General features: G+C 43.1%; 2 protein-coding genes across 2 annotated transcripts in view; one reads left to right on the forward strand and one right to left on the reverse strand.

Annotated features, from left to right (window-relative positions):
* Nucleotides 1-1,752: 1,752 nt before the first annotated feature.
* On the forward strand, nucleotides 1,753-20,276 carry FBXO33 (F-box protein 33). Its single transcript, XM_080395313.1, has 4 exons — nucleotides 1,753-2,377; nucleotides 8,864-8,974; nucleotides 14,451-15,136; nucleotides 19,298-20,276. The coding sequence occupies exons 1-4, from the start codon at nucleotides 1,851-1,853 to the stop codon at nucleotides 19,567-19,569; spliced, it is 1,596 nt and encodes a 531-aa protein (XP_080251439.1). The 5' UTR covers nucleotides 1,753-1,850; the 3' UTR covers nucleotides 19,570-20,276.
* Nucleotides 20,277-21,451: 1,175 nt separating this feature from the next.
* MIA2 (MIA SH3 domain ER export factor 2) overlaps nucleotides 21,452-24,931 on the reverse strand; it is a 46,445-nt gene continuing 42,965 nt past the window's right edge. Inside the window, exon 25 of the mRNA XM_080395286.1 lies at nucleotides 21,452-23,758. The gene's annotated coding sequence lies outside the window, so the exon portion shown is untranslated. The remainder of the gene's footprint in view (nucleotides 23,759-24,931) is intronic.

A 24,931-nucleotide genomic window follows, 5' to 3' on the forward strand; every position in this document is an offset into this window, starting at 1 on the left:
ATGCAAAACCGCTAACTTCATAAACCATTTTTTCTTGATGCACTTCAGTAATTCCAGGGCACTGAATCGTAAAGCTTGATTCTATTACATTAAGATACTTAGTAATCTCGGAAGTCCTTTGACTCATCGTCAGCTCAACGATGTGCAAGTGTTGAGTAGGTATTAAAACACAGAGACGTGTAGGTGCCCAAGTTCCTTTCATTTGCATCCTTCTAGGCCAGATGAGTGTGGCTGCTTCAGAGCTTGCATCTTGATTGCCTGGGGAATTTTGGTATAATCTGAAAGGGGAATCTGCAGTGGGAGTAGCACAGCACTTACCCGAGTTGTTTACGCAGGTCCAAATCACTCGCACAGGTGCGTGAAGCAGCAGTGATCCCTGATGGGAGAAGAATTGCCTGGCTGGGAATTTCCTAGCATCTCACTTTCTCAATAACATCTGCCCCTCTGGGATTCTTCTCTCTTATCAAGGAGAAATAGAAGACTCGGTCACATTTCCCCCATGACCAGATTCAAGAAAAGATAAACAATACTGGTTTTTCATCCCTGCTGTGGGACAGAGAAAACAGCTAGTCTTGGAGTAAAAGGGGAGTGGTGTTTTAGATTTGGTTGTTGATAAAGCTGTTTATAGCGGGACCCTATTCTGAACGCAAAGAGGAGCCCAGGCTTTATTTCTCATCAGATCTTTTGCTCTTTCATGTGTGTATTTCTGTATGCTCAGATATAACACAGTTTACGTATAGTTACGTGCGTTACTCCAAGACACTAGCAGTACTGTTTTATTTCAATAAGGTTCTGAAATTGTACAACTTACACATTCAGCTGCAATTAACTTCAATGCTCAGCTTTGAAGCACAGTTTTGTAACAGATTTTTAAATTCTCTCAAAAGTCTGCATGCACAAGAGAAGTTATCTTCCCACACCTACAGCTGATGTTGGCACGGTTATTATGAAGCGGGTGACTTTTAAGGAGCTGAGAGAAGTAAGATTTGGAGCATTTCCCCATGTACCCCCTCAGGCTCGCAGCCAGCACCGTGACATGTCGGGCTCTGTCGCGCTTCGCGTCTCCTGGCCGTCAGCGCGTCCCGCGGCGGCGGCGGGAACGCTGCTGAGGTAACGCCGCGGGCTGAAGCGTACGTGCCCCGCGCCGCCGCCCGCCCCAACTTTCCCAACACAAGGCGCCTGCCCCCGGGAGCGCCCAGCGAACCACGGGCACTGGCGGCGGGGCCTCGCCCCGGCCCCGGCCCTCCCGCCGCACTGCGTTAAGGCGGAGGAGCCGCTGGAGCGGGGCGCGCTGCCGGGCCGGCCTACTCAGGGCGCAGCGCCGGTGGGTCTCGGAGCTGAGCCTCGGGGGGCCGCCGCGCCGGGGTCCGCCGCGGGGCTGGGGCGCGCAGCCCCCCCGCGCCGCGACGGGGCGGTTGGGCAGAGGCGGCCGCGCGCTGCCGCCACGGAGGGGTTAACGGCCAACGGCCCCTCACGGAGGCGGCAGGAGCTGGCTCCGCCTCCCACCCGCCGATGGCACGTTCCATCCGCCCCGTGGGGTAATTCCTCCACCAGACGCCGCGGCGGCTCTCCCCGCCCCGCAGGAACAGAGAGCGGCGCCGGCGGCGTGTTCGCTCGCACCCCCCTCCGGGCTGCGTGGTAGGGCCCACGCGGCGCCGCGCGGGTGGGTGGTCCGGCCCACATCCCCCCCCCCCCCCGCACCCCTTCCCCCCGCCTTGCGCCCCTCCCCGCCGCCCTGGGTGTTGGTACGGCCCGCCCCGCCCCTCGTCCCCCCCCGGCGGCGGCGCGGGTGGTGCGTCCCGGCAGCAGCCGCGTCCCGGCCGGCGCCCGCCCCCTCCGCCTTGTCATTGATGTTGTTGTTTTTGTCGCAGGAGCCGGAGGCGAGGCCGGGGCCGCCGCCGCCTGGGGCCGCCGCCGCAGCAGCAGCGGGGCTCGGCCCGGCGCCAGGCATGTCGGTGTGCGGGGAGGCGGTAGGCGCCGGCTCCCTGCCCAGCGAGCTGGTGGTGCACATCTTCTCCTTCCTGGCGGGCCCCGACCGGCTGCGGGCCTCGGCCGCCTGCTCGCACTGGCGGGAGTGCCTCTTCTACCCGGCCCTCTGGCCGCGCCTCCGCCTCAGCCTCCGCGTCTCGCCGGCCGAGCGCCCGCGCCTCGAGTTCCTCATGCGCAAGTGCGGCTGGTTCGTCCGTGAGCTCCGCGTACAGTTCGCCGCCGACAACTACCCCAGCGGCGGGGGGGGGGCGGCGGCGGGGGCGGCGGGCGAGGGCGCCGCGGCGGCGGGCGACGGGGAGGCGCCTCCGCTCTGCCCGCGCTGGCTCGACCTGCTGAGGACCTACCTGGAGCTGGTGCTGTGCGTCCTGAGCAGCGTCCGCAACAACAGGTACCGCCGCCGGGCCGGGGGGGGCAGGGGGCCGCGCCTCGGCCGGCGGGGGGCGGCGGGGGGACCCCTCTGAGCGGCCGGTGCCTGGGGGGCTGCGGCGCTGGAGCCGGGGGGGGGGCCGGGACATGGGGCCGCCGGGACTGAAGCGAGGGCGCGCTGCTTCGGGCCGCCCGTTTTTACCGTGTTCGGTAGCTCGGTGGGGAAACGGAGCGCAGGCTGTTGGCTGCCGAGGGGCCGGTCGGTGCGCGGAACGGGCTGTGACGGTGAAAACTTGCCCGTCTCATTGCGGGGAGGGGCTGCGGGGGAGGGGGGGCACCCGGAGCTGGCTGCGGGGGCAGGGGGCAGGGGGCCGGGGGGGGGAGGCACCTTCGCTTTGCCATGCCAGCCTCGCCGCGGACGGGCTTCACATCTCTTATGCCTGATGGAAAAATAATGGATGTCATGAGACATGAGTAGCGGGGTGTGTGTGTTCAAGTGACAGCCCCGGTGTTTTCTGGAGGTGTTCTGTATCGGGGTGCTGCCCCCTTCCCCCCCCCCCAGCCCCGAGGGCACCGCCGCTGCCCCGCCGAGCCCCCTGCCGCTCTGCCCTCACCGGCCGCACTGGGGGGCGGGCTCGGGGCTCGCTGGGAGGGTCTTACGTTTGTTTATTGGAAAAGTACTTCAGACGTAGGACTTGCTTGGCCAAAATAAATCGTAGAAATGTTTTCCTGTGGTTTGGACTTAAGATGCGTTTAGAGCTTCCTTTTTCGCAGGGTAACTTGGGCAGGTGGGATGATTTCCTCGCGTTGGAAGTTCCTTAAAATGCGAACGCTTATAGTGTCTGTACCACGTGTGGGTGTAATCCAGATAAATATCTTTCTAAAAAGATAACATTCAGATACCCTAATACATGGCCTGTAGTCAGCACCTAGGACAGGAAGGCAGGGATGTTACAGTCAGGTTGTGGTGTGTTTGGAAAGCCGTGCAGATATTTGGGTAGGAAGTGGTTAATATTATTTCCCCTCTGTGTGCATATAGCTTCACCTATCAAAAAAAAAAAAAAAAAAAAAAAGAAGAAGAAAAGCTGCAAGTATTTCAAGGTACCTTTAGGATGAATTAAACCTCGTGGAGGGCCTTTGGAAAACTGCGACTGAGTCGTGGTCTGGTCACCGCCCCTCTTTGATTCCAGAGGGATTAGAGAGCACTTTGAGGCCTCCTGGCTTCCGTATTTTGAATTATAGCGAGGGAACCTAACGTGTAATTCCTCGTTGCTTTGTGACTGATGCAGATGTGGTGTGTGAGGTCTCACTTTCGGTTCATCTGCTCTGTTGTGCCCAGCAGGTACCTCCTGCGGTGCAGCTGCCTTGGCTGGGTCATACAAACCCTGCTCTTGGAAACAGCTCCTTGGCCCCAGCTCACCTTGATCCGAATTTATTTCTTGCCCTGTGAATCCTCGGTGTGTGAATCGTGGCCATCTGTCTTGATTATTCTTCTCTTGCCTCTGAGTAGCTTTCACTTAACTGTTGAATCTTTGGGAAATCCAGTTAATGTTATAAGTGGAAAAAATGTCAGTGATTATCTGAGACAAGTATTGCTACACGGACTTGGAATTTTAAAATAAATAGTATCTGCAGGAGATGTTGCCTGAGGGTTTTGCTGGAAAAACTAGAGTGCTTGCTTTTTTTTTTTTTTTTTTTTTTCCTTTCCCTCTGTCTCACTAAAATATGAGGCTGTCAAAATTAAATGTGTTGTGAGGCCTTTGGTATGCTTTTTCTTTTGAAAAAGATTTATTCTCCATGGCCTTAACGGAAACTCATACAAGGGCACTTGCTTTCTAAAGGTCTTTTTGCAGATTCACTATGTACAGTGTGGTTTAGGACTGCGGTAAAATATTATGTGGAAGGTGGTTGTTTCTCCAGTACCTGTTCTCTGCTAGATTTGTATAATTTTGGGGCCAAGTCAGAGGTGAAAAGTTACCAACTTCGATAGGATTTTGCATTATTGTACTTTCTTGCTGTCTTCAAATCATTTGCGTGCTGCTCTTGTGTTTTAAAATTAAGTAACGTGTGACTGGCGAACACAGGGTACCTGGTTATTACAGCAGGCTTTTTTTTTTAATGAGCATTTAAAAAACAAGGGGGAGGGGGGAATTTACATTAAACATGACCTTTTATGCAGTTTTACTTCTGAATAGATTCCTTTTATCCCCTTGAACAGACAAGGTTTTTAGTTTATTTTGGTGTTTTGGTTTTGTTTTTTTTTCCTTGCAAGGTTTAACTACCAACAATTGATTAGTTTGCATGTAGAACATTGGATTTTAGCTCTTTTAAGTAGAGTTTCGAGATTGAAACAAAGTGGGAAGGAGCATTAAACTATGCTAAATTGCTGCCTAGTTCTCACTGTGACCACATGTCCAAACTGGAGGAATTGTCACCTTCCTGATGCTTAGTTTTGTCTAAGGAATGACCACAGTCCAGTCACTTTACTTCTCTGCTTCTGTTTATTCATCCGTAACTCGAGTATAATTGATAATTCCTTTTTGCTTGCTGTATGACATTGTACGTGGGATAGCTACAGTAATTTCCAAAATAATGGAAACAGCAGCGTTTTTGACTTCTCCAGTGGCTGAATCACTTTAAACGCGTTCCTTTTGGAATTAAGTTTGAAACAGGATAGTTCTTTCATAACTCCTGTCAGCCCTTATGATAGCTTTCTGGCAGAGAAGTTCAAAGAACTTCCATCTTGTACTTCGGAACTGGGGAGGAAGAAACATACTTTTGTGAAATGGTATGCTGTTTCTTAACTGTGTAATCTTCTTGTAGTCTTTTAAAATCTACTATTAAACAGTACAGTAACAACCCCCCTCCTTTTGTGGGGGGGAGCACTTCAGATGGGTCTAGAGAATTCCTTGAGGATTTGCAATATCGCAGGACCTAAGAAAAGTAGTGACTAAAAATAATGCAATTTCTAAATGCTGTCCTGGGTAGAGAAGAATGATGTGTATTTTTGCTAATAAAAGCATTTTCTTTACAACATAAAATTGCCAATTTCTAAGCAGATCTGCATGTTAAGTCTCTAGAAAAATATTTCCAAATGACCTTTGCTAACTCTGGTGGACTTAAGGAAGTAACTATTTGTCTACAACTTGATTTAAAACCAGCTGATGATATTCTGAGAAGTACTGCTGCTGGCAGCCAGTTGTCATCCAAAAAGGTATATTGTAGATCTGTCTCATATTTGAGGTAGAGCTGAAGTTGCTGTAAACTTTATTTTGTGGGTGGCAGCTTATTACTCCCAAAACACTGCCTTAATAGTGCTGGGACTATGGTGAACTCTAAAAATCTGTAATTTAATTAAATAAAAGGTACTAAAGTACTGTTTATAGTGATCTGTACTTTTTCCATAAGTTGTTACGTTTATGGCAGTAAACGAAGCAAAATAACTGCATATTACTGTTTAAACAGTTGATGTTCTGCTTCCTATTAAAAAAAGGAAAAGATACAGGTGGGTGTAATGTTCTGTAGCAGTAGCGGGAGGGACAAGTTGTTTGTTAGTGGCTCTTGAGAAATCCTAATAATCTGCACCTTCTCAAACTGATCTCTCAAAACTAAGTTCTGGAAGGCAGGTGGGAGGATGACAAACTTTGTGTGTGTCATTTCGGTGCATACAGTAGCTAATAAGCAATTGCTGATCATTCAGTAGGAAAAATCTGTGTTCTTTTATGCAACTGAAATCTCAAAGTACAGTCTCTCCTCTAGCTGATTACAAAGGAAAATAGGAAGGTAGTGATACATTTCCCCACCCCCACCCCCCTGCTTTTCCTCTGCAGGACATTAATTTGTGTGACTTGTTTGTTCTTTGCTGTGGAAACAAAAATGAAAGTTACAGTCAGACTGTGGCATCTCGGTGAGGTATGGTATCCATCTTGGAGTTGCCAAAAATTGGTGAATCGCTCAAAACAGTAGATTGTGGCTGTATTTGAGTTTTTTTTATGGCGCTTTTCTATAGGTCTGAGCAGGCAGCTGCAACTGGCAAAAACTAGTATAGTAATACAATATGTGCCTTACCACTTTGTTCATGTTGAATGCAAGCCAGGCCATTTTGTTCTTTTTTTTCATTGGGTGTTCAAAAAAAACCTACCAAAACTGAAGATGGAGCCTAGAAAGAAGCTTATTACATTTCATATGCTTTTTGAGCTAATGGAAAATAAACGGTTCAGAAATTCCCCCCAAACACGTTTTTCCCCAGCTGTGTGTCTGAGTAGTGCATAGGATTAAGATGCCATTATGACTTCTAGCAAAAGATGACAATTAACTTCTAAATAATTTTATTTAAATAGCAATCACTTTACTCTCTGCAATAAAGATGAGATGTGAGCTGAATGCCATAGAGATTATATGACACTGCAGATAGTAGCAAAAATCTAATACTGTGTTGAACTGTGATCAGATTTGTTGATGTCATCTGTGCTGTGAATGGAAAAATAATTGGATGTTTTCATTGCTTAAGTTTTGAGGTGGAGAACTTTTCCGTGTTTCTCTGTAGTGCATGAAATGGCAGTCAAATAGACGTATTAAAAATGTGTGGGATAGTAGGAAATAGTGTTTCGTGTGTCCTGTAGTTTGGTGGCTCTAAAATTAATACCTGCCTACGGTAGCATTCGCTGGGGGTACCAGTAGCACAAAAGAAAAAGACCTTCATCACCTGTGTGATGTGACTATGTAGGTGATTCAGAATTGTTCTGAAGATTGCATTTTGTCTCTTTGCTCTCAGAGTTAAGTCACCGAGATCAGAAGATAAAAGCTTAATTATAGCATTGGCTGTGAACACTGCCTTTCACACCAGGTGGAGGTTTCTGCTGCTTTCCCTGTCACACCAGACTATCTTACAGCTTTTGAGGAAAGGAGAGCCCAAAATACTCTTGGTGGTGGTGCCAGCATCTTCAGATTTCCCTGCCAAGCTTATTCTTCTGTATGATCTGGCATCGTCTTAGTCAGGTTTATAGAATATTGAGCATGTGGTCAGGGCTCAGTTTATATTAACGTATCATCGGTACAGTAGTTCTGTATTTAAAAGACTTCCAAATTGTTAGAATTTTTGGAACAGTTACAAGATTTTCTAGGAATTTTGATCTGGTATTTGTCATGACTCAATACGAAGCTTGTGGATCTTGCTACTAGGTGGTAGTTCACCTATAGAAAAAAAGTAGCAGGTGCAACAGTGGGTAGATTTCAGGAAACTAAGCTATGGTTATTGAACACAGGAACTCCAAAACAGGTGAAGAACGATTTATGATAGATACCAATCACAGACTGCAGTTCATACTTCTAAAATGCAAAACTTGGCCAACTGATACGTTTTTTTTCCTCCCCCCCATCAGCTCATACTGCGGAGGTAGTGACCGGTCACTGTAGCTTCCCTGAGCTGTGAGCTTTGTAATTGTATTGCATTTCCCTCAAAACTGATCTGAAATATTGGCGTATGATTTGTAAGCCAGAAGAAATAAGAATTTATGTAACTCAGTTGTCAGCTACAGGTTAATTGGCATCTGCTGTTTAAGATTAATTTAACTTGTGTAGCCATTTATGATGAAACTGGAGTTTCTGCCCTGTTAATTATCAATTGCAGACTAGTCCTTGCGTGTTAGGAGTAAATCTAATTTACAGCATGTATAAATATAAAAAACGTTGGCCCAAAACTTAGTCAGTTAAAAAAAAATAAAAGTAAATGCCACACAGATACTCTAAAACTGCAGTCATTTTCATATCTCTTGCTTGATCTTTTTTCAGGAGTAGAACAGATGTAAGTCAGGGAAAGGAAAACTGACTGGCTAGCACACCAAGTCATGTCCAGCATAAACTTAAGAGGTTTTATTTCACTTCTTTTTAGGTATCCCTTCCAAGAATTAAAATTGTATGTCATGGTGGACTGCTAATTCTTTTCAGGTCACTGATGGGAAAGATTAGAACAGCCTCCCTTACTTTGGTATAACAGAAATTAGACACTGATTAGGGTGTGGGGAGCTTTCAATTTTCCTGTCTGAGGTTTGTGTTGCCTTGATTTTGAGGCAGGTTTGGGCTCCGGTTTGTAACCCAGGGTTGTATGTGGTTGTGTTCTACTTGGGCGTTAAATGTTAAAAGGAATAGGTATTTGATGTTTTCATCTGTGGCACTTACCACACATGTTCCAAGGATTAAAAATTGCATGAAAGCCCTGCTAAAAGTTTTCTTTATGGTGCTGGCCTGCTGAAAATACTCCTGTGGTGACTGAAAACTGGCACTTGCTTTTACAGCTGGATTCAGCAGCTTGCATGGTCCTCTTCCCCTTTTTACTTCAGTCTCCTTTTCTTAGTTTCCATGTGTGCCTGTGTTCCAGGACAATAGGATGTTTCTGAAAACAAACTACATTGTTCCATGTAATAATGTGTTTGTTTGACTTAGCTAGAATGATTCCTGACAGTGTTTTAATTTTGTGTACAGATTCCTTTTTTATTTTGTCATTTCATAGGAACCTCCAGAAGTTAAGTCTCTTTGGGGATATAAGCATTCTGCAGCAACATGGAAGTATATCAAATACATACCTCGGCAAGGTTGACCCTGATGGCAAGAAGATTAAGCAGTAAGTTATATCTGTAATTTATCAAATACATTAAAATAATAAAAACAGATAACACAGATTTTCATGCCTGAAATACATGCCTGAGAAAGCTTTACGTTTTTAATAGGATGAGAATCTAAATTATTAAATTGAGTTGACTTCTGTTCCTGCTATTTACATGAAGTAGTCTGGTTTTGTGGCTTTTTTTTTTTTCTTTTAGCAGAGTGAGAATCCCTTCTTTCCTCTTTTCATTGTGTTCTAGAAACCATATCATGTTAACGGCACAAAAGAGGAGCAGGGATGGGGGGTTGTTACCAGCACCTCCACTATTGCTGCACATGAAAGAATTAGAAAAGTAATCTGTTGTGTTTCACAAGAATTGAGAGCATATAGCGAGCAAACTTGAAAGAGAGCGTAAACACAAACAACTTATTTCAAGTTGCATCTCAAAACTAGGTTATATATTTGCAGAATTCCTGGAAGATGCAGTTTGCAATGTGCTTGTTAGTTCAGAGGTGTATTTCAGCTTGCCACAATTACATTATGGTACAGTCCTTGAATGCTTATAATTAAAATAGCTGGTTCTTTTTCTTTGGAAAAAATTAAATACAGTGTAAAAAGCTACTGACTTCTGGAAAAAATTACCACAGAGGGAGTGATGCTAAGTTAACCATTTCAGTAGTTCTGCTAAACTTTCCATATAGATAAAACCTGAATACCATCATTTTAATTTGTAAATTTGTTTAATTTTTAAACATCTATATCCCATAGTTTGGGAGTGGAATGACTACAGCCACTCCAGATATTTACTATTATTTTTTGGAGTGTTTTCAGAAGTAGTATAGTATATTATCAGATCAGTGTATGTATGTGAACACAACCACTGAACTAAATGTTTGGTCATGACTTAAATTTGCAAACAGTGCAAATACAGATGTGTCACACACTGTGTCTTTGTCATCCGTTATGCTTAGAATGCAGGACTTGGAGCAATTTGGAATTCTATTTAACATGTGTACTGTAGTGCTGTGTGCAGGTAAAAGGCTGATTCAGTAAAAGCTCTTTTTTTTCCATATCCTTTGTTGTAAAAATATAAATATATAATATCTTTGCCAAGGGGCTTGAATAAATCAATCTAAGCAGATGTTTACTCAGCTGAGTGCATGGTTAAATGTTTCTTCAAACAAATAACAAAAATAAGAATGCACATTTTGGAGCCATAAACCATTCAAAACTCATTATCTAATTTGAAGTTAAGTCTTTTAAGGTAAATATTGACCTTTGCACATTTTGGAATGAGCAAATAAATATGGGGGGTTTGGAGTTTTTTTGGGGTTTGCTTTTTTTTTTTTCCTAGAATAAAACAATGTGTTTGGGACCTGCTAGTCCTTTTCTAAATTAAAGAAGAGCTGGCAGTGTTTTTTCAGTGTTCTCAAGTTCGTCAGCACTAGCAGCAGGCTTACTTGAGGAAGTAAATCACGATGGCTCCTTAGTCTTGTCTTTTGCATCAGTTAGGCTGTGAAACGTGGATACTGACAACTAATGTTGAAAGGTTTTCAGCAGCCTTTGGACACAGTGTGATTGGCAGTCGGGGATTTTTGGAATCCATTTGGTGATAAACCTTACCAGCTGTTTCAGGAACTTTTTTCAGTTAAAGCAGTTGGGGAAGAAAACATTTTCTTAATTCCGTAGCATTGAGCTGGATGTGACAGATCGTGGGTGAAATCCCAGCTAGCACAGAACCATTAGGATGCTCCCCCAGATTTAGATGAAGGGTTATTCTGAGGGAGAGGAGACTTTAGATCATGTTTTCAAAAGTATCCTTTTAGCATGGTTTGTAAGGCTTGTTCTTTTCCTGTATAGCATGTGTCCCTGGTTACTTCCTAAAATATTCTTTGCAACTCTGTTCCTTAGTGTTGGGAAGCTCAGCGTAAGCGATGCATTTGTCTTGTGTTGAACAAAGGGTAGTTGTTTAAAATTTTGGCTTTCTGAAATCTGCTTCCCATGACTGATCCATGTGGTTCAGATAGTTTGGTTTCCAAAAGAACCAGTTTAGCCTCTGTTACTAAACAAAACGTTTTGATTGATAGTCTTTAATTAAACAAATAGGCTCCATATGGACCTTAGTAAGATCTTTGCTTCCTGTCCAGGGCCATCGATGTGCTTGACTACTGGTCAGGACTGTTTTTTGGGCTTAAACAGTAATTCAGCTGTTCTAGTCAGGCTTTGATCTGTCCTCTGTCTGAAAGTGCCATTTGGGGCATTAATTGTGAAAGTTAATTTATTCTGAGGTTTTTATTTTTTAAATAGTTTGCTTCAGTATGATCCCACTAGGTTTCAGGTTGGTGGTGAACATCCCATAACTGCTGCTTACAGGGAACAAAGGGGGATGATTAAGTACACTTGCTGAAGCATCACTAGGTTATGTTGTTTTCTTGCACATGCTGAGCTCTGCTTATTATGTTTTGTGCTATACTTGCTAAACCATGCTTAAACTTGAGTTTTAAAAGTGAGGTTTAAGAAAAAATGTTGTACTACATGCTAAGCAGTTGAAGTAAAAGTTGCTATGATAATAAAGCGTTAATACCCAAGAATTCACTTAATTTGTCTAAACTTCTAGAACACATTTCAAACTATTTTTTGCAAACTCCAGTTAGATGCAGTCTGTTCATGGAAAAATAGAATGTATATAAGAATTTCCAGGGGAGGAAACCCCCCTGTTAGGGTATTTGAAAAATGTATTTGAAATATGTTAAAACTAATGGCCTGTGGTTTATATGGTGCTTCCTGTCTGGCCTAATACAAAGCAGGTATTAAAAACAATCCAAAAGTGATCACTGTTAAATACGTCTCTATTGACATGTTTGATCTCTTTTTATTAAATTGGCAAAGAACTGGGGCAAGTTTTCCTAGGGCCTTCAGGCTGGTAGACTTTCAGCACAGATCTAAATACTTGTATAAATACTTCAGTGTTTGCACTAAAAAGTTGATGTGTAGATAGCATTAAATCAGTATCTCTCTTTTTACTGTAATTCCCATAGGGCAGAAAACCCACCCTACAGCTCCAGAGTTCTGTATCATAATTCTTTTCATTAAATTGTGTGAGGACCGGAACAGTGCTCTTCTGAGCTTAGATGTTTTAAGTCATCCGAGAAGCACAATTGAAACAGATTTTCAGTGCGGTGAGGTATATAGATGGTAGTATTCTACTGAGCATCTCAAAAGTGATTTGTCATCTTTTCAATTGTTCTGTGAAATATTACAAGCGCTGTTAAGATTGACTGCTTAGGCTATCACGAAACAAATTCTACCATTGCTGCAACCACTACGGCACCTTTTGTAGGTGAGTGTGCGTGGTGAGAGGCGGGAGGGAAGGGTCTTGGTTCATTGGAAGAAATTAGAGAGGTTTCTGTGGTAGAACCTTGTTCTTTGGGGCACTGTCAGAGAATCTGCCTTCAATTTAAGCATCGGCAGGAATAATTATCAAACAATCATTGCTGGGATCAAACAGGGCTCATCTGAACTATAAAAGAATTTAGGAATAAAATAGCAAAACTACACTATCTGTGACGTGAACTGTTGTTTAAAACTTTAATTTGTGTCACAGTTGCCAGTCCTTGGTTTAAAAACAAAATGTTGAGAGAAGATCTGGGAGAACTGAAATCTTTAAACCTGATGACTATACTAGGCAAAACCTTGGAAACTATTCTGAGGTGTATAATAGATAAATACAGTAACGACACCAACTCTTCCGCTTACAAAGAGAAGTCAGGACTCGCAAACCCAGTACGTTCTTAAGAGAAGGAAGAAAGCACACGCAGGCAAGGGAGAGGATGAGTAAGGATTTCGCAGGGGAGAGGATGAATGAAGATTGATCCTGTAACTTTCTTACAACAGCAGGATTTATGGGGCATCAAAGGTTGTAGGTGACAGGTTCAGAGCAAGCAAGAAGAGGGTGGAAAGACATTGCAGAGTTCTTTATTATTGGATGTTACAGTTGCTAAAAGCTTACTTGGCTCAAAGAGGGACCTGGAGAAATCGGTAGAAGTGAGGTCCCTGAGGGTTACCGTTACAGAAAGCTGCCTCTGGCTCAGGAGGTCCGAATTACAAATTTTTGGAAACTAGGCAGATATTTGAGAAATATCTCTGTGCTTTCCATGTTCTGTTGCACTTTGGGCATTGGTGTTTCTCTGCTGTCAGTCAGGATACTGGGCTAAATAAGCTTTTATAATTTTTTCTGGACATTACGTCGATTGAAGATGTGTGGATGAGAATAACAACTTTGTAACATTGTTTTGCTTAGATGTATAAAGTATATAGATACTCGTAATGATAAAGGAAAAAGTGTTCTGTGCAAAACGTACCCTGATTTGAGGCACAAAGATTGCTGTTAGTTTTGCAGTGGAGCTGTTTACGTCTTATTTCGTGATGTTTCATGGAACTGTCATAGCCTGGCTTAACTGCTTCCCTTAAATGCTGATCTCTCCTTCTGGCAGACCAGGGTATGAGATCTAGCGCTTATCTACACGTGTCCTAAAATGTATATGCTCAAAGAACACTTGTCATTTGGGCAGGAGGACTGTTTTGGGCCTTAGCAGCTGTGGGAAGACGACTGGGAAAGTATTTATATGGAGTAAGTTTGTAGAGTTTGACTGTACTATTTAAACTTAGTATTCAAAACCTTATCTCAAAATACTTTTGAACATCCCTTCATTAAAAAAAAATAAAGGGGTAGGAGGGGTGGGATGCATCAGGATAAGTACATAATAATTATGCAGTGTAATAAATGCCATGAGGATTCTGGCAGTGCCAGAATTATCTGGTGCTTGTAATCTGAGACTGAAATATTACCAGGTCCGAGTAATTTTGGTAAAACTTGAACCTTTTGACACTTGAAAATCCAGTTAGCTGTACATTCAGAATTACTTAAAGAATCTTCTCACATGTTTGTTCTTTACCCTTTAATGAGCAAACTCAAGCGGTTAGTTTCAGATCACTCTCACTTACGCTCGAAGTCCAAGTTTCTGCAACCTTTCATTGACAATTACTTTTTTTTCCATATTGAATTTGCAGTTCTGGAGAGGTTAGCAAACATGAAAAGTTGTTTTTAAAAAACAAGAGCTGTGTTTTAAAGGCATTACAGGTTTTCTTATTTGCATAACCTTAAAATGTATGTGGGAGGGTGTTAAGTACGTGCTGGAAAATACATGAAACGAAGGTTCGTAGTGTGCCACGGTTTTTGAAAGGCGAAGTATGTAATTTTTCTCAAGACGGTTTACGATTTTAACCTTTTAAGCGCAGTGAAGATTAGATTGCTGTGGGAAGTCTGCAGAGCCAGGTTCTAACATTTGTAGTTCACAAGAACCATAACAGCACCTTCCTGCAGAGTAAGGCCATAAATGAAAGAAGAATTCTTGAATTAAAAAGTAGAATGGTATGCAATTGGTAAGACTAAACCATGTTTAATAGGATCATTGTCTGTTTTGTTTACTTGCAGAATCCAGCAGCTGTTTGAAGAGATATTAGGCAATAGCAGGCAATTGAAATGGCTGTCTTGTGGGTTTATGCTGCAAATAGTAACTCCCACATCATTGTCCTCCTTATCAAACCCCATAGCCAACACCATGGAACATCTGAGCTTGCTGGACAACCACATCCCTGGTAATACCACTCTGATCACTGCGGTTGAATTGGAGCGCTTTGTGAATCTGCGTTCGCTCGCGTTGGATTTCTGTGATTTTACAGCTGAAATGGCAAGAGTCCTGGCTGACAGCAACCATGTGCCTTTGCATCGACTGTCTCTCCTGGTCCACAGCGTTTCCATAATGCACAAGTCATTGAACAGTATGCCAGAAGATGAGAATTGGAAGGCGCTGACTCGCAACAGCACTAATCTTCGGGTCTATATAATGGCCTTTGATGTCAAGAGTGATGATATGTTAAGGATTCTTAAGCCCAGTATCCCCCTAGAGAGGATTCACTTTGACAGCTACATCACCTGTGTGTCAGGGGCTGTTGTTGACCTCATATCCAGGCAGTATGACAAGTTCCTCACTCATTTTATACTAATGAATGATGTGATAGATATGTCTGGCTTCCCAGATCTTAGCGACAACCGGAATGAAGATCCACTTGTCTTATTGGCCTGGAGGTGCACAAGACTGTCTCTCCTCGCTGTTCATGGTAGGTAATACATTGCAGAGGCACAGTATGTGACTTTGGAGCACTTAGAACACTCGAGCCTGTCTGATCATAATGTGTTTTAGCGGAATGGTGTTCAAAAGTCCCCTGCACAGTTGCTATACATGCTGTTGTACCTTAGACTGGTAATTTTGCATTTGAAAATTTGAAGGTGTTTATCGTGTACGAGTTCTAAGCGTACTCGTAGCTTACCAACTTCTGTTGAGAAGTCACAGGATTTTACTAGACTGCTCACAGAAATGGGGATAACTAAGAACTGAGCATTCTGGGAGGCTTATCCTGAAAGCAGTCTGCACTGTGCAAGTTCCACCAAGCAGCTGGTTACGTGAATATGAACACTGAAAACATTTGCTGTTTTACTGTGAGCTCATATGCTGGCAAGATTAGATAATTGTGCTTCCTGTTTGTAAATAAAATGGGTGAAGTGCCCCAAGGCTGAGGGAAGGAAGTCTCTTACCAGTTTGGTAAGACTTTGCCAGCAGATGAAGGCTGAAAAATAGAATGTGGAGGAGGTTACCTTGCTGAGTGCATTTGTTTCAGTAATACCGGAGCTAGGCTTACCCCACCTATTTATTTGGCGTGTAATTGCAAATGAAAAAAAGTGTGCATTTGTACTCAGCTCTGCCATCAGTACAGTACTGGCTAGAAGTTACAGTTGCTTGGCAAATTCTAAGGCACCTGCAAGTGAAACGGTGCAGAACAGTTATTTTTGTGCGTGCCAAGTCAGCTTACCAAGAGCAAGTTTGGTGGTGCCTGCGTGAAGGAGTTAATTGATGACTCTGTTGTGTTGCGTAAGAACGAATGCAGCATTCCTCAGACTTCCTCGGACTACTTGGGGGGGTAAATCATTCATTCAGCACAAGCAGGAGACCTTCAGCAGCGAAGGCTGTACATTCAGATTGCCATTGGTCGCAGTCAAGAAGGTCCTGCTGTATTTGCTTGAAAAAGTTTTTCCATTGACTTCTACTGAAGAACTGTGGTGGGGGATCAATTCAGTTGTCTCTCCTTTACAGTTTCCAGGTCTGACAGCTTTTGGCTCCCGGCATGTGACCTTAACTGCTCTAATGTGGATTTTAGCTGTTTCTTTTAACATTTGGACACAAGTTTGAGGACCTTTAAAAAAAATAAACACACGTTACCTTAATTTATCCTCCTGCTCCAGGGAAGTCCTCTAATATATTCTCTAAACTTAAAAAGAGAGCTGGTAAAATATTTGAACATAAGTTTGTGTTAAGTATCATTTAATACCAGTGCATCTCTGTTCAGTAGAAGGTATTAGTCTGTGCAGAGCATCGGGAAAGCAAATGCCTTCTACAGTTCTGTCTAGCAAGTGGTTGTTGCTGCATCTTCTTTCTTTGGAGAGATGCTGTGTGTACCCAGGGGAGAGAATGGCCAAATAATCACCCTTGCTCTGATGTTGGGATTCGGATTCTTTGCCCTTCTTTTCTCAGTTCCTTGCTTCAGAAGCTGGCTAAGCTGCTTATAATGCCTCCTGATCTTTTCTAAGCTGTAAATACGGCTTCTGTGGTACTAGAGCATAAGCATCTTTCTTCTAGAGCAGCAACTGTGAGAAGAACATGGCTAGGACCGAAGATCTAGAACATGTGATGCTTCAGTACAGTCTTAGCCTCATGCTTGTATTTTCTGGGATTTACCATGTAGTAGTTTCTGGCTCCACTTGTCGTATTCTTCATGATACTATCAAGCTTCCTTCAGGAAAAAGTGGTGGTTTTGTTCAGGGTGCCATAATTTGCTTTATATTTAAGTGCTCAGGTTTCTTCTGTCTCCTGAAGTGGTTATTCTTCAGTTTCCAATTCCTCTCAGGTGTTTTTTAGTTTTCCATCTTTTGCTATTATTTTTCTGTGAAAAAGCTTTGAGTTACATATAGTTTCGGCTGCCACTTGTCACTGGCCAAAAGAGGTGGGGGAAGACATACCCTAAAAACACTCTTTCCTTGGGTACCTCGAGAATATCTTCTGCCTTTTGTGGGAGGTCACATCATGTTTCCACCAAGGTAGTATCTTCAGGAGCAGAGGAAAGCCGATTGAAGGATATTAAATATATTCTTGCAGAATGAAGGAAAGATGTGAAGAGTGTGTGGTCATTTGGGATGGGATGGAGACAGTAGGATACTCAGAGTGGTATGATCTAGCACTGTGAATGAAAAGCACGCCTATGGGGCGTCAAGCTTCACCACCACCCCCCGTAAGAGAAGGACAATTCGCGTGGATTTCCAAGACTGTGTTGTAAACGTATTGTGTTACCTACGAGATTCTCAGTTTTATTCTGTCCGTGAGCAAAGCTAAAATTGGAATTTGACTAGCAAGGAAAACCAAATTATGGTATGTCCATGGTGAATTTGTTGTTCGGTAATAATTGTAGTGAGGTGATCATTCCTTCTTACCTCTGAATACTTAGCTGGGCAGAGGTTCTCAGCTGCTGGAAAGTTACTGAGAAACTTCAGGCAAAACTTTTGAAAGGAGAATTAATTGAAATTGAGATTGAGAATAAGGTGTTTGTTCCAAAACACAGACGATCTGACCATGAAAAGTTACAGCAAAAGCCACATGCCTGAACCGCAGGGATGGTACAGGGGACTTAACTGCAGTTTTTGTTCCCTTTATTCTTGCACTTTCTCTCAGGGATTTCTTTAGTAAGTTCCTTTACCATCAAGATAACCGGAAGATGGTGTGAGCTCTTTCAAATCGTGATGGGGAGTGTTGTCTCCCAGGTGGAGACAGCAATACAGGTGCAATTTTCTGTCAGGTTTAACGGCCTGCAGCCTTATTGACACCTTCATCTTCTGTGGACAGTCGTGCTGGAGGTGAAGTATCAGCAGGTGGTAATTGTAAGAATGCATCATTCCTAATGGTTAATATACCAGAAATGTGCCATACAGATGTGTGCAGACTTCTTTGTTGAAAACTTGCCCTGAGTAACGTATTTACAGGAAGCCTTGAGAAAAACGGCAGGAAAAAGTAAAAGAAAACAGAATGGAAATTTCTCCTTTATTACTTTGGCATCGGTTTTCTTCATCCTTTAACTAAGTGCCTTGATACATTATGATGTAGAGCATCCTTATTAATTTACCTTATAAATTAAAATAAATTAACCGCATTGTTGAAGACCAACCCACGGTTAGTTTTTATTTCTCAGCAGCTTAATTTCCCCAGTTCAAATACTGTGCAGTCTGCAGCTTTACTTGGAATCCCAGTGGGCATCTCCCCAAGAGGCGCTTAGCACCTGTGAGAATGATGAAGGCAGAAATGAGCCTTTCCTTCTGCAGTGGAGGGGCTGACTTGGCGGAGCTCCCAAAAAGGGATGTTCCCAGATCATCTGTGGTTTGCACCTGAATAAGGAGCTCAGCATTTGCCTTAGCCAGGGTACAGAAAGCTAACAGGTAACTGGGGAGTAGGTGTTTTTGAAGAAGGATGCCAATATACGCTAATGGGAAGAGCGGGAAGCTTTGTAATTCTGTTTAATCTTGGGTAGAATAACAAGATACAGGTAGGGGTTTTTATACTGGTGTGACCTGTTTCCTGGAGAGGCTTCTGGGGGGGGTGTGTGTGTGTTGGTATTTTTCACTTGGTTGGCTTGGTTTGGTTTTTTTCGTTGTTGTTTTGGCATTGATTTGGGGTTTTGTTTTGGGCATTATTTGTTAAGTCTAAGCTAGTGCAACAAAAGCAAACTTCAGATATTTTTTTTTCTAGCATAAGCACAGTTTTGAAACAATCCTTTGGTACATTCACTTAAAATAATTGATTATTCATTCTTTTAATTCTATTTATTTATACTATTAAGCAGATCACAGGAGGTTTGAAATTGAAGGTATAACTTGAAGTAAGAAAAGCCACTTTTCTACAAATGGTGAAAAAATTAGATCTAGAAAAGCTTGGCCAAACTATCTGAAATACTTTTGATACTTTCTTATTCAGAATATAAAATGGGGCTTTAACACTTGCAACCAAAAAAAACCAAACCCATGCTCTAGGGGGATTCTGCCAGACAGAAGATGACAAAACAGGTTGGGAAGGACGTTGAGATGGTCTGGTATTAAGTATTTCAGTAAAAAATTGCCTTGTAGCAAAACGACAGAGCAACCTTTTTTTTTTTTTTTTTCCCCTTTCTTTTTCCCCCACCTAGGTTACACAGTTTGGGCTCATAACCTTATAGCAATTGCTCGTCTTCGTGGCTCTGACCTGAAAGTCCTGGAGGTCACAGAAGAAAGCATTGATTTCGACCAAGGAGAACTGGCAGACCAGGATGTGGATCCAGTACACAATCTCATTGAGCAAGTTTCTCTCGGATTGGGTCGACCTTGGCACGCAGTCATGGACATCGAGCTGCTCAGTGTCTTCACCGAGCCAACCCGTCACTTTTACAGAGAGATGCAAAGCTTCAGTGAAGGCATTTAGCTCCTTATTTACAATTCCTGTGGTTACATATGCAAGTAGGGTCCTATTATGTTTTTTCAGTAGCGTGAATTAACCCCTTTTGTGCTGTGTTTAATCAGTATTAGCTATATAGAATTATATATGTGTATTCTACTTCTTGATCAAAGAACGTAGTCGGGTATTGGTTTAGAAGCTGAAAGTGGCAGTGTTTAGGGTTTTCACGGTTAATGGACTTGTCTACCAAACCTTACAGAGGTACAGCCAAAGGCTGTCTGAGGTTGCCGGCTAACTTTTACTTTTGTTGAGTAACTGCGTTTTGAATGATTTTTATTATCCCATCGGAGTTCCGTGCTCAGGAGCCAACTCTTTTTAATACCCATATCCATAGCCCAGTGGATTTCTGTGCTGTCATTGTGTGCTTAATCTGGTAGCATGCTACTTAATAGGCTTAAAGGAAGAGAGGTCTGCCCAGGACTGTTCGTTGTAAGACTCTCGCCTTGCTTTATTTCACGTGCAGGTTCCGAAGCATGACTAAACTCCCATTCTCAGCTGTTGGTAGCTGTTAAGCGGCAGAGTGAAACACTAGCTTTTCAGGTACCTGCACTTCCAGATCCACTCCATAAGCTGTAGTCTTTCTGGATTCTTTGCAAACTCCTCCTTGTTTATTCTCATGTTCTGTCGCCTTCCTTAAAAGTTAGCTTTGGGCCAAAGTTTTAAGGGGGGGGGGGGGGGGGGGGGGGGCGGGAAAAAAGCAAGAATGTGCACTCCGATGAGGTACACACGTAACAGTGAAGACTTCAGTACAGAGGTATACACCCGCAAACAAACATTAGTCGTGAAATCCCTAGCAACCGAGTCACTGGATTTTCTCTGTCAGCGCCTGTGTCAGCTGCCAAAGAATAGATTAAAAACGAAGAAGTGCCCACATGCTGGCAGGGGCAGGCCAACTTCTGGCCAGCCAGATACTGCTAGATTGTAATATATAAGGTCGAATTTCGACCTGTGGTACACAGCTGTGCTGTGGCTCAGTCAGCAACCTCAGAACTCTTAACAAACATGCACCTGTTTCACTGTGAATAGTGAATGTAAAGGAAGGAAAGGAAACAAATACAAAGCTTGTTCTATCACAGGTATGAGCTGCTATGATGCATGAAGAACATTCCATGAAGTATGTTTTAAAATCTTGTTATATCTGAGAGGCTTTAAAAGCCGATTTAACTGTTTCAGGGCAACCGCGGTACAGACGTGGTCTCTGTGAGACTTCCACCTGACCCCAGTTTTAAGTGGTACGAATGTTGTGCATTTAATGTTTAAAGGACAGTCTGCAATAATAAAGTAAGTGGCCAACGTGGGTGCCCAGCAGTGCTGAGACCTGGCTGCTATATTGTAAGCTTTGGAAAACACAATTTATGCAACAGATGTCCAGATATGATTCTATTTATGGAAAAAGTTTATATGTGTTTTACAAATGGTTTTACCATCTTATATTAAAATGACCTTTTGACAGGTGTGCGCTGTTTTGTCTCCAGTGAGCACATACCATGCGGATTTTATATGTACATCAGTAGAGTGAATCCACTGGCACAGTGTGTGTATATGCCAGATGTGGTGAGATTTTATCTTATAAATGTGATCAGATTAAAAAAAAAAAAACTCCTGACAGAAAATGTAAGGAAACCAGCTGAATGTTTGACTTGATGACTGATGTTGTATGGTTTATGTTAAATGTATATTCTTTTAATCAATGAATAAAGCATTAAAAATGGATCGCTGTATAAAATATTTTATTGTATCAGCATGAAGATTTTTAGAATTAAAAGGCAACATCGTTCATAAGCTGTGTGTAACTGGTAGCTCCCATTGTGTGTAGGTCAACAAAAGAGTCTAAAATAAGTCGTACGGTAATTTTTTTTAATTTGGCTGAATTTTGTCAACATTTTCTTGGGGGGTGGAAGAAGGGGACGGATGCTTTGCTAAAGATCAGACTGTCAGACCAGTTAGCACAAACTGGTGTATCATGATATACCAACAAACAGTATATCGTGATATGACTTAGACTGATACAGTAAACTGGATTGTAAAATATAGACTTATTTTTGAGAAATTCCTGCATCCATTGCAATCGCTTAAATCAAAATCTAATGTGCTCAAGAACAATGTGTAGTACTTCTTTGGTGTCCCACTATTAAATAGATTATGAATACCTGCAATGCTTTGGTTTGACATTTTATCCATGCTCAAGAGTACGTAGCTGTGTATTCCGAATGAAAACTGCAAATGTCTGTTTAGCTGTCGAGGCGCTGCCATGCCCTGTAATGGCTGATTGTGCTGTGAGAATTGTCGGAGTGGCTGCTCAGTGTGTGCGTGCCAAGCACGGATTTAATTGGAGCTTCTGAACTTCGTTTTGTGATGGTCCACACCGCTACCAGGTGTAAGAATTGTGCTGCTGCCTGTTCAAGCAGTCTCCTAGATCGGCTCGATTTGGTAAGCAAGATCATTTACCAGCATACTAAAGAGATGCGATTATGATAAAGCATAAGATAAATAATACAATTAGTAATGAAGATAAGGTAAATACTGTTACAGCTTCTCATATTCCAGGAAAGTGAAATAATGGGACTTGGTGCCTTTCAGGGCTCAGCCTCAGGAGGGAGGTTTATGTGACAGTTAAAACTGATGGTGTTTGTTCAGCATCATCTGGACCTTAAATTTGGTCATCAAGTGGTTAAGGTTTCTGGGTTGGTTTTTTTTTCTGTGTGACTTCCTGAAGCAAATGCTGCACCCTGAGCTTTAAGCGGAGTTGCAGGTTGTTAATTTTATCTCTGCGGACTACTGTGTTTCTATGGCTAACTGTCTTCATGCAGCTGGGAAGTAACTTGTTTACCTTTCTGTTACATAAATGTGGTTCTCTTTTTAGTTTGACCTATTTTCTTCTTTGTTTTTAATTAACTTAGTCTTGAAAGAGAGGACGAGGAGCGGGAGAAACAGGCCACTTGACTATGGTGGGGATGTTCGGTCCCTTTGCTTAGTGCAGTTACAGCCACGATGTTTACTGTAGGCAGTATGTATATGTATGTGTATGTGTGTATATATATATATATATGCTGATTCAATGGATGGCTGTTGTTAGTGCTCCAGCGCTGGTTTTTTTGCATATAGTCTGAAGTCTATAGTCACTGGTATGGCTTGTGGTCCAGGTGCACTTACAACGGATTGCTGGCATCTTTCTTACTTTACAAGTATAGGCAGTCCAGTAGGGCGTGAGCAGTGCTGGAGAAATACACCTCCGATTGTTCTGTTGTCTTAGAAATAAATAAGTTGGGTTTGTTGTTTGTATTTGTAGCAATGATCTGAATTAGTGATACCAGGATGAAGGAATTCAAGCTGAAGCGATCTGAAATCAGATGTTGGGGAACTAACAGGGCCTTAACACAGATCGTACACTGGCATTTGGGGTGGGACTTTGCAAACTGTGTGAAGTCACTTGGAACTTGCATAATCCCAAATGGGGTTTAAAATCCAAGGGGTTTTTTGTTCCTCTTTGCTTTTCCTAAAGAGACAGTGATGTCAGGTTGGCCTTGCTGCATTCTAGATTTAGCAGCAGGAACTTGGAACACAAGCCCTCAATTGTTAAAACTGGATTGCTTTTGCTTTCGAAGGGGAGCAGGGGCTTCCCGGCGTGCACGCTTGTGTGACCCTTCTCGGTTAAACATACCTAAATGCATCTTAGGGGGTTACTACACCCTGCTTCCTATGGCATAAATCTGAGCTTGTTCTCAAATTACTTGTCTGCAAATTAATTTTTGGGCTATTACTTGTGGGGGGGAATGTCTGAATTTATTCCATTCTCTCTGCGGGATGATCTAATCCGTGCTTGTCCTGCATTATCTTAGCCCAGCTATTTTTTGTTTTGCCTGCAGCTTCCAATATCATTGCGGACGTAGATTGTTTTGGTGGAGGAAGAATTGTTTTTTTGCAGACAGTTAATTACAAGCTAGAACAAATATTTAACCCACGCAGAGAAAATACTGTATTTGTTCAGAAAACATAGTTACCTTTGTAAGTACTTTGCAACCCTTAAGGTGAGTTGGAAAAAACGAGAAAGGGTTCTCATGGTGGCAGCGTTCCCAAACTAAGGACTCTCTGCTTGTCCACTGGTTCTACGTACAGGTCCAAGCTTGATAGTTGGCAGCTCTGGTTATTCCTAGGGCTGGTGTCAAGGGCAAGGGTAAGACCAAGTAATTCCTATTAGAATCCCGGTGAAGTCTTCCAGGCAAACTTGGAGGCTTGAGAAAACAACTAATTGGCTAAAAATGATGCAACAGCTGAATTAAGCTAAATAGGAGAACAGTTTGACATGGATGATGCTTTAAAGTGTCTGTTGTCAGCATGCCTTGTTGCGTGGCTCAAGTACAAAGGCTCGTCTGAATGCCTCAAGGACTGAAGTAGGGGTAGAAAGCAGAATAAAGAGCCAGGGGAGAGTTCTGCAGGAGACAAGCCTACGTGGGAATAATGGTAGGAGCAGGAGTACCGAGCTGCGAAAGAAAAAGCTCACTTGGCAGACTTGACCCAAGAAGCAATTACAAAAAAAAAGGGCTGGAGGTTTCTTTGGTAACTTCTAATTATGGGGTGTGGTGGCTGCATTTATATTAAAGGCTGAAACTGGGTTTTGTGTGTGTGTGCCTGTGCGCACTCGGGCAGAAAAAAGGGGAACGGGCTGAACTGCCCACCGCTGCTACTGTGGGTGGGGGCTTGCCTAGAAACATTTCCTCCTTTATCTGAGGGTCCCTCACCAGCTGACTGCATTGAGTACATATTTTCAAGTCGAAGCTAAACCGATGGAACAGCCACCAGCTTCTAGCGAGCCTCCAGATTGTACAGCAGTCAGTAAAAACGGAGCTGGGCTTTGTTCAGACCAGCACAGCACGGGATGCCTGTGCCCGGCCTCCTGTGGGGGCAGTTGCCACAAGGGAGGAAGCTACTGGTAACCTCACGGGGATGAGACAACACACCAAGTGCTCTTACAGGTACAAAATTATTAATGCTGCAGTTTGCTGCTTTTTAAAAAAAATTCTGCTTTTTTGTGAAGCTTAGCAATCACTACAAAATGTGTGTGGACACCATGTCTAAATTTATATGTTCGTTTGGGTTTTGTAAATGTTTGCCACAGACCACTTTTGTTGCTAAGTGTACTTGTTCTAGACAAGAAAAATTCTTCCTGGCCTTGCAGCTTTAACGCAGTACTAGGTGCTGGGATAGCCACGCATACAGAAATTTTCTGCCCCATCCTATGTGGCCATTTTGTTGATAAATCCCAAGTCCTCTCTGGCTGTAACAGTTGAAGGAATGGGGAGCTGTGTTCTGGGTTTTTTTGTCCCACCCA

This window comes from Falco punctatus (genome assembly GCF_963210335.1).
Source record: "Falco punctatus genome assembly, chromosome: 7".
NCBI lineage: Eukaryota > Metazoa > Chordata > Aves > Falconiformes > Falconidae > Falco > Falco punctatus.

Coding starts and splice junctions, on each gene's coding strand:
- FBXO33 (XM_080395313.1), top strand. CDS start 1,851: ATGTTGTTGTTTTTGTCGCAGGAGCCGGAGGCGAGGCCGGGGCCGCCG. Junction 2,378..8,863: donor AGCAGCGTCCGCAACAACAG/GTACCGCCGCCG, acceptor GTCATTTCATAG/GAACCTCCAGAAGTTAAGTC. Junction 8,975..14,450: donor GATGGCAAGAAGATTAAGCA/GTAAGTTATATC, acceptor GTTTACTTGCAG/AATCCAGCAGCTGTTTGAAG.